General features: G+C 30.3%; 1 protein-coding gene and 1 pseudogene across 1 annotated transcript; both read right to left on the bottom strand.

Moving 5' to 3' along the window:
• Positions 1–846: 846 nt before the first annotated feature.
• LOC145970682 (UDP-glycosyltransferase UGT5-like) lies at positions 847–1,856 on the bottom strand (the record flags this gene model as incomplete). Its single annotated transcript, XM_083097550.1, has 3 exons — positions 847–1,153; positions 1,303–1,516; positions 1,634–1,856. Coding segments are annotated over 3 exons (744 nt in total), but the record flags the coding sequence as incomplete, so codon positions are not given.
• An 88-nt stretch (positions 1,857–1,944) lies between these two features.
• On the bottom strand, positions 1,945–2,428 carry LOC145970680 (UDP-glycosyltransferase UGT4-like; annotated as a pseudogene).
• Between the last annotated feature and the right edge of the window lie 8,269 nt (positions 2,429–10,697).

The following is a 10,697-nucleotide window of genomic DNA, read 5'->3' as shown; positions in this document are numbered from 1 at the left end:
CTTTATTTAATTTTTCGTTAATTATTGCGAATATCACAAAACAGTACAAGTCCTTCCTTCTTAATTTGAGCCAATCTACCTCCTTACTTCGTATGGGCTAAAATTTCCATGACACCCTGTATTTAGATACTATGTGCTATATATATGTGGTTTTGTGATTGATAAAACAGATCCAACGTGAACAATGAACTTTGATATTATTATTTTATTATTTCGGTTATAATGTCCGGAATGTGAGCCAATAATCGGCACACACGTAGAGAGAGCGTAATAATAACATGAGAAAAGTAAAAGTATGATAAGGTGAAAAGGGGAGGTTTCAGGCGCGGAAGTTCACGAGCGCCACCCATGATAGGATTCGTCACATTATCGACAATATATCGCGCGCGATCCAGAGCGTAAATTACCCTCGCAACTTAAACAAAAAAAATAACAACCGAAAATGTGACAAAGCGAAAATAAAAAAAATAGCTGATAATTAAATTGCTCATAATGACAGTATCACTATGATGCATAGCACAGAGTATGTGAAGAATAGCTAAAATAACTAGGTTGTTTTGTAAATGCCAACAAAATCTTTCTTTGGATATGTTTATTTTTTTTATTACTTTGTTTTTAGTTAAATAATTAAGGCTTAAATAATTAAGATTTTGGAATTTCTCGAATATATTATTTCTGATTATATTTGCATTATAATAAAATATAATTTTAAATTTCTCAAATAAATAAATACGTTTGAAACATGAATAGATGTTAGACCTTTTCGATATTTTTCAACTTCTTTATAAGAAAATAGGATTATATGTACAAAATATAATTATGCTATATATGAGAAATGTAAAAAAATCAATTAATTTTTTTTGTAATGTTCATAAATTGCTTATGCGTATTTCGACTAAATATTGATTTTAACGATTTATAGATTATTAATAATGTGCACAATAATATTATAAATGTGATATTTGATAAAATTGCTATAATGTCTATATCATATTTCCGGTACCAAGAATCATATGCAATACTGCTACGAAGATGAGGAGCACCCTTATGACGAGTTACAAATTCTATCCACCAAACGGCATTTTCCAATAAATTGAAAGGTTTATCTTCATTTATTGCTTTAAGTTTAAGCATTCTTTCTTTATATCTAGAAAAAGAATTGTAGTATCTTTTAAAAAAATATATATTATTCTACAATTAAATTTTGATTCTAATTATGTAAAGGTCTAGATGTTAGTGCTGGACAATAATTAGATTTCTATGAATATATTATATAAGAAACATTGTGGACAAAGGATATTATCGTTTAAGATATCTGTTATGGATGAATTTACAATTTCTCTTGAAATATATCGATAATTTAGATACTTTGTAATTCCGAGAGATACCATTTTATTAACATTCATATATTGATCATCCAGAATTGGTAATCCTATAAGTGGTACAGCGTTATAAACAGCTTCTTCCGTGCTTTGAATTCCATCGTGATATATAAACAATCTAATTTTTGGATGAGCTAAAAACGAAAAGAACATACAAAATGTATAACTAATGATTACATATATAAGTGAGAGAATATATTTTCATTAACTTCTTTAATTTTTAATTATGACATTTTTTGTCATAGATTTACCAAGAAGGCTCTGTTGAGGAAGCCATTTAACGATATAAATATTGTCTGATTTATTTGTTAATTCATCCATCTTCCACACAACTTTTATTAACAAACTTGCAAAGATATCACAAAATGCGTTTAACACGTGCTTAGAAAAATGTGATATATGGACATTAGTACCCAGACTAATGTAAATAAATCCATTTGGTGCATCTATCAGAAATTTATTCAAGTTCTGAAACAAAGTAAAATTATCAATAATATTTATATTTTAGAAAAAATAGTATGTACTAAAAGAGAGAGTAATAGCTATTAGATATAAAAATAAATTAACTCTTACCTATAAGAGGTGGATTAAATCTGTGCTCCAACGCATAGAGACCAAGTGTTTTAAAAACTTCTACAATTACTCCATCAAACTTTTGGTTACTATCTGGTGCACACATTTTACGTACTTTTGAATGTTTATAGATATCCTCTATCAATTCATTGCCTACATTAAAGAATAAATTACGTTCTATATTTAGTCATGTATTATGCTCCATCATTTTTACGTGATTTCAGTAGTCTATAGTTGTAATGAAAATCGATTTCTGCTAAATTTGTAATGATAGGGTCATTAACTGGATCTGTTGTTAGAACAACAAGTTTGTGTCTTCGTCGGCTTAGGGCAGTCCATAATGATTGATAGCTAACTTGGTGACTGTAGGATGGTGTCGGAATTATTGCTAAGATTCTTGCAGCTTCCAAGAATGACGTGATAATGCACGGAGAACACATCATACAAAATATTATTTTGGCAGTTGGTCCCATTTCTTTCTTGATAAATGTAACAAAATTTAATTTTATATATATTATATGTATATATGTATTTTTCTATATTATATATATGTATTATATATATGTATTTCTGATAATATCCAGACTACTTTGCGCAATATATTGCCAAAGCAATGATAATCATATTTTATATGTATATATGTTCTCATTTATTATATAATGAATAACTATGTATATTTTATTCTCGATAAAAAACGAAATGGGTTATACAGATAACAGATATTTATTGCAATAGCAAATTATTATTTAGTTAGTTTTTATATTTCCGCTCGAGAGATGATTATATAGCAAGCATGTGTTTCGTGACCTTCATCTGCGTGATAAAATTACCTAAATTTTACAAATGTATGTAAAATTTTATAGAATATATTCAGAATATATGATTATCAAAATGAACATTGTATGACATGAGATTACGAATAAGACATAGATTAAAATACAAGTAATCAGGTTCGCATTTAAATTTAGGAACATGTATATTAAAAAATTTTATATGTTAGCCTTGCTTATGCTAAATCGTTTTCATTAGATATAACATCGTTATCTAATAGCCTACAGCTTATTAGCAAACTTGTTAGCTATACGACAGCAGAATTTCGATGCAAAAATTTTCTAAGCATTAAATGTCCTTTTAAATTATAACGTATTTTAAATTGTATCAATTAAAAAATAAAAAGTTATTTCTTCTATTGTTACGTGATTTTAAGTCATGGGTGAGTTGGAGCGGAAAGTGAAATTAATTTTAATGGTATATGTGTTGGGTATTTTATAGATCGTGGCAAATGAGAAACTCGCAAATTCGATAGACCAAAACTATGGAGATTCGTTTCTTTTATTTTTCGTCTATCGTCCATCTTCATTTGTCATCTATCACACTATTTCTCTATCTGACTGCTTAGATTGCTTTCCTTCCGTAAGAAAGTGAAATCTCGCTTTATTTCGTCGCCATAATACGGAACAATTCTTTTTAAAGGCTATTAATGCAACTCCAATAAAAACATGTTAATCATCATAATTATAACTTCGAGAGAAATCTTCAAATTTTTATACCCTCGTACTAAGAAATATAATAAAAATTTATGCTATATTAACTATATTAATCAAATCTATCTCACATCTTGATACACAAAATTCAAAATTATTGTTTTATATGCCGATTATGATATATAAGATAAGATAAAGATTTTTCTCTGAAATTTCTCCGAAAAATGAGGTAAGAGGGATAAGAGGTTAAAGATAGAAGACATCATATCAAAATTATAAAATAAATAGTAGAACATATTATGGTAACTATATGAGTAAGCTTCAAGTAACTTAATTTCATGTTAGAATTTTTTATATCTTTCCGAATATACACATACATCTAGAAAATATGTTAACTCATTTATTTCGTAGCTAATTATTGGTTAATTACTTGATAATATTACTAAATCATGTTATTTTATCAGTGAATTTTAAATATTTTATCTAAAATTATTCTTATAAATAAAATATTTTCCATTATCTCGAACAAATTAATAGTTGAATCAAAATAAAAATAATCTACGTGTTAATAAATAGAACTGAGAGAAAATAAATGTTATTATTACTTTAAAATCATAACCGTGTTTATATGTAACGTCGAATAGTTATTTTCCAGAATTGCACATGAACAGTCTGTTATAAATAAAAAGTAAAAAGAGATATCTATCAATATTTCCTTTTACAAATTTCTAATTATAGATAACTTTTAAATAGTAGTATATAGAATTAAAATCAAATTTGCATCAGTAGTATGTAGAATTAAAATCAAATATTTGTATTTGTTTTAAACTATTTACATTTATCGCACTATTTATTTAGCATTATCAATATTTTATCACTATCAATTTTTCACTGTAATTTTATGAAGCGTGATTCAAAAGATAATACAAATTAATGAAAACTGTGACTAAAAACATCTCCTGAAAACTAACATATATAATATTATTAATTATGGATTGGTGAATTATATAAGTTTGAAAGGAAAGGTTTAAAATTTTATAATCAAATTAATTTAACCAAATTTACTGATCACAAAATTTATCTGTTGTCGTAATTTATACATCAAAAGTCACGAAGAAAAATACTTAAGATTATACTCTTTATTCTTAGATATCTAAGATAACTGGAGTGACACATCAAAAGATGTTTGATAAGCCAATTAAAAGATTGATTGCCAATTTATTTAACTGAATATAAAAAATTAATAGCTTTATAAAAGTTAATGTTTTATCGAATTATGCTTACTTTTCTGATTTTATTATTTATATAACACCGGAAACAGTTGTAAATTAAAAGCAGTTCTAAATGACATGTATTTCTCTTTAATTCTCCTTAATATTTTTAGAAATTTTTGTCACTTATATTTCCTATACTTTCACAAAACAATTTTACCAATCTTATCACTCTTCTCTCTTTGTTTGGAAAGACTACTATTACACGTTGCTATAATACGGAAACATTTATAGCGCCATCTCGACAAGTATTCGTTCATCTATCACTTATATACCTATCCTAAATATATTAAATGAAAATATTAACATTGAGTCACACGTTGATTTCTTGATCTGTGTATATCAAACTATGTTTATTTATTGTAAGTAAAAGAGTCTAATATATCTTTCTTTTCCTTTTCTCTCCTTTCATGATATCTGATCTGATATATATTATAGAAAATTGCGTGGAATGGCAGTTCTATCTTTTTATGTCCATGACTCTTGATCTATAGGAAGTTCTTAATCCTTGGATTAATTCTATTAGTCCTTATTGATTAATTTATTGCAATGAGAAATTTATACCTTATTTATACACTTATAAAAATGTAATTAATAGTAGAAGCGATAATATCATTAGATGGATTTTTTTAGGATGCAATATCTTTTATTAAATATTAGATGTTTGTACATGACGTAAACATAGCATTTAAATCTCGCAAAGCGCTTGCAGATTCACATCAAATACCAATAAGTCTGTCTTCGACAGTTCGTTGTATTTTCTTTTTTGTCTACATTTGTCTAAAGTCACAATTTTTTACGTTTAATTAACATTATAAAATTAATAATGCTTATATTATATAATTAATAATAAAATAAGAAGAAAATAAAAAAATACACTTGCTTTATTCCAAGCGTTTGATTATTAGATGGTAATATAATCCATCACTAATTTCGCTGTTATAATTCGCAGCAAGTTGAACGGAATATTAGTTTGCAATCAGTTCAAGAGATCGCGACGATGCGCTCCCATGTATCTCTGCATATCAGTCCTAGCCAAAGTTTCTACCTATCCGCAGAAACCATACTCAACATACAGTAGACACTATGAGAATCCTAGGGGGAGTTAATCGGGACTAAGTTTAAATGTCTTCAAGATGTTGGTACTGACCCACTTGCACATACACTAACCATTGGCATCGGTCGCTGTACTTCATCAACGAGATATGTTCAAATACGCTCGCCGCGACGAGAACAATATGCGACATGGTTAAAACGAACTTGTAGCAACTGTGTGGCACATGAGATAGCGTGGATTTTCTCTTACACATACACACGTCGTCGGGCAAAGATGAATTTGCCCCAGTCTTCATTAGAAATACATATTTCTTTTTAAATACATTCTCTATTCTTTCACTATAGTTTGTTAAATTAAAATTTATATGAAATAAAAGTACAAGTAAAATGATGCATGTAAAACAAGAAAATAATATTTCCCGACTTGTCTATGATGAATGATGATTAATGCCGTCTCATTAAGTCGAATTTCCTTTAAAATCGCTAAGATTGTAAACACAATTTCCCTAAATCGCGAGCCTCGGCACGAAGTAATTATCGTTCGCGACCCTCGCGTTCCACCTTCGTGTGATGTATGTACTTGTCGGTGTACCGGATAACTTTAACATGGAACACACATACTTTGAATGCGGCTTGTTAAAAGTTTCCTGGTTAGACGGAAATGGATTTTGCATTTGGTGGTAGGCGTGCGACTCGTAGGCACGAAACAACTTTACGATGTCGACTACCTCTCGGATACTGCGACGATCAACCGACCACGTGACGAAGAAATCTAAACCAGAACAACGACGAGAGAATATACTGTTAGAAGAAAGTTAGATATGGAGTACAATGTAGCTTTAACATTAAAAAATATGTAAATATAAAAGTAAAGTTAAATTGCATATTTTTTTTTTAGCTTTTTCAGCTAATAATAGCTAACTAAAAAGGAAATTTCAATAAATTTAAAAATAATTTATTTCACAGGTTATATCGCACATACTAAATTTTAGTAATTTTACACAAGAAAAATAGAAATATGAAAAAAATAAAATTTTGAAAAAAATAAACTTTTCCACTTATATCAATAGTTAACTTTTAATACTTGTAATAATTACTTTTTCACTTATTTTATTTAGTTAATTATAAAATTTATTTAACTATGAAACAACATTGTATAGAATTTATGATAAAAAAATTTAATAATAAGACATAATAACTCAATTTTTAATACATCTTATGTGAAGTAACAAATATGACAAGCAAGAGAGATCATACTATAACCAATATGATTGTTTATGTAAAGCATATTGTGACGCACATTGTTTATCGGCATATTTAGGTTAATGAGAAATTAAGCTATAACATAGATATGTGTATAATATAAATTCCATGCGCGTCGTTATTGCATTCTCTTCAGTAACAAGCGTATTGTTATACTATGGCAATTTTTTAATTACTTTTTATTAATTTATTTTATTATTTAGCTCTTATTTATTTAATTCAAAACTTATTTAATATATTTATTGTTTTAATTTTAATATTAAATTATTCTTACTGATGGATGCGTGGGATGCAAATCTATTTGTGCATTATAGTATGTATACTCCAGCGGGCATCTAATTGCTTCGAAAGTTTATTTCTAATGTAGAATTAACCTCATAATTCTATCTTAGCTTAAAAATATCTTAGCTTAAAAATATTCTTATCTATAAAATATTTTTATATAGAATGCATTTTAAACAAAATTTAACAAAACAAGCATTTTTTTATTTATTTAAAGCTATCTCATGGACCCAATAAAATTATGCGATTTATCTTATTTCTTGTAGCAATTATCGCATAGTTATAACTTTTGCATAAAACAGTCCAACAATCTAGCTTTCACAGCTTACATAATCCGGTTTGACAATAAAACAGAGATGATTACTAGCCAACAGCTTTCTTCTTAGACAATCCCGATTCGATCTCTTATGAAATTCATTTCCGAAGAGTGCGGAATTCACTCTGACCGAGTTTACCGCCATTTTAATTCCTTTTTTGCATGCATCTGCCGAGCACTCATTTTCTCACCAGCTTGCGCGATATGACGAAAGTAGATCCGATCACTGACATAGCGAGAATACCAATGAAGATCGGGTAAAGACAGCCGGCGTAAGGCCTAAATTCGGAAGTGAATCCAAGATCCTGTTTGAGTACGATTCCTTTAATCCACATTGGAATCGGATTATAGAGATAATTTCGCCGAGTCGCTTCTAATCAGCTTTCATTTACCACAACTCGACGAGAAATTCGTTAAATCTTTGACTCTCGCGCGCCAAGAGATGGAAACGGCGGATTTCCAAATGAGGATCTTTACTTCGAGAAATTTTCTCATGAAATTTTCTGCTCGCTATAATTATACTAATATCATTAATGACATCGTGTATAAAAACGGTAATCGAAAATATCAAGAAGTCTTTCAACGAAATAGTAGTATAAATTATGTATTTTAAAAGACACATAGAGAGATAATTGATTTAACGTAAGATTCTTACTTTGTATAATCACAGAAAGTAAATAATGTAATAAAATGACTGAATCTTTCATTAATTTCTCTCGAATTTGTTTTACACACTTATACATTGAACAGTTTCCGTTCGCAACATCGTAAACATCGTATCGCGCAGAAACCATTACCGTGAGCGACTCGATTCTCCGCAAGGTCGATATCGCCCGTTTACGGTAGGGACGCGAGCTGATCGATATTAATCGCATTTCGCTAGTGGTGACGGGTTCCTCTGATTGACGACGACGATTAATGCGGGTCGTCGGGTTATGCCCCAGATAAACCGGCTGGCTGGTCCTCCGTGTGTACGAGCTCGCTGCAGAGAGCGTATGGGCCGCGTATTTACGTTCGTCAATTTACATGATCGGGGGCGTGAGCGCGCGCGGTTCTCGTTACTTCACGCTCCATCACGCGCGCGTGCAAGCATGCGTATGCTAAACCGCCTAAGTTGCATATGGTGTCGGCCAGCCGGCCAGCCGGCGAACGGAATTTCCATCTGGCGTCGTCGTTATCGCGAATCAGCCGCCACTCACAGTTGCACATTACGCTGGCTTTTCTCGTCACACGGACACACTTCTCTACGGAAACGGTCGGATGAAGAACAGACGTGAATAATTCATCGAGTTCCGACCGCACTTTCGGTCGTCACGAGGACCAAACCCCCCCTCCATGCCCATTTTTGTTTTTTCCTTTCCTTGTTTTTGCTTCTTTGCTTTTGGAATTCATAGTTCGTTAGTGTCGGGCCAAACAAAACGCAAACGCGATTGGCATGCATTTGCCGTTAATCGTGAATGCACAGTGGCTGCTGTCGAAAAGAATTGCGGCAATCAAATTTAGCATCACCGGTGGCTCAGCGCGGCGAAATTGACCTTTCCATAACTAGATCAATTTTTGTTCGGTCAATACGATTCTAATATTCCTCATCAAATTTGTCTTCTAGAAAGAGAAAAAGAGAGAGACAGAGAAAGACAGAGAGAGAGAGAGAGAGAGAGAGAGAGAGAAAGAAAGAAATGTCGGTTATCTGTCAAATTATTCTAATGATAGAGCTAACTTGCTGCCAAGATAATATAAAGAAGACTCTAAATAAGGATTAATTTCAAATAATTAATAATAATAATGGTACATGTTTACTTTAGGTTACACAGCTCGAAAAATTTTTATTTTCACATATGTTGTAGAGGATACATTCCTAAGTAATACACCGTTTGAAATTTGCGGCGGTCTCTCTTCGTTCCTGAGATATGCGATTTTGAAATTTTATACTTACTTGTATCATCTTTTCGTTACATTCTAAATATGTTTATATTTTTTTGTTTACATTTATCGAGGTCATCTTTCTGAATAACTTTCAAAAGGTTTTAGCCGTTTGTTATTTATTAAATAGTTATTAACAAAAAAAGTTTCATGAATAGAATATAATTTTACCACATCATGTATGTTTAAGAAGAGAGAATATAGGTAATTATGCATAAAAAGGGCCCAACAATTTAAATTTATATAGAATTTAATACAATTTAATACAATTAAAAAATATCACAAATATATGTGTACACACACACGCGCGCGCGGGCGGGGGGAGTTCAAGGGGGGCCTTCGGCCCCCCCTCCCGCTACCACCCCGCCGGTAGGGGACACATTGCGAAGAGTTCAATCACAATGGATATATGCTGTAAGTTGTAAAGCGAGATCCACCTTGCCTACCGGCGGGGTGGTTGCGGAAGGGGGCCTAAAGCCCCCCTTGCACCCCACGCGCGCGCGCGTGTGTGTGTGTGTGTGTGTACACATACATTTGTGATATTTTTTAATTGTATTAAATTCTATATAAATTTAAATTGTTGGGCCCTTTTTTGTATTAAATTGTATTAAATTCTATATAATATTAAATTGTTTACCTTTTTTTGTTAGAATATTTATATTAGAATATTAATTAGAGATAGCAAACGTAAACAAAAAAATATAAACATACAAGTAAAATATAATATGAAACCGTGATGAACAAATGTAAACAAAAAATGTAAATATATAAATAGGATATGACGAAAAGATGACATAAAAGTGTGAAACTTCAAAAGTGCATATCTCAGAAACGAAAAGAGACCGCCGCAAAATTCAAACGGTGTATTACTTAGAAATGTATCCTCTACAACATATGTGAAAATAAAAATTTTTCGAGCTGTGTAACCTAAAATAAACATTTACCATAATAATATATAAATGAGATGAGATAATAATGTTTTAATAAATAAAATCAAAATAATTACCATATTAATATTATATCATTTTTAAGTAATGTTATCATTTAGTAATTATTATAAAGCAATTAGAACGAAAATTAATCAATTTTATCATAATAATGATCATTTATCTAGAAACTATAAAATTATTGCATAATCGTAATTTTTTCT

Source organism: Camponotus vicinus, unplaced genomic scaffold (genome assembly GCF_025532165.1).
Source record: "Camponotus vicinus isolate PSW18456_S1 unplaced genomic scaffold, iyCamVici1.0 SCAF_4, whole genome shotgun sequence".
In the NCBI taxonomy this organism is placed as follows: domain Eukaryota; kingdom Metazoa; phylum Arthropoda; class Insecta; order Hymenoptera; family Formicidae; genus Camponotus; species Camponotus vicinus.
This window is presented reverse-complemented; position numbering and strand designations above follow the sequence as displayed.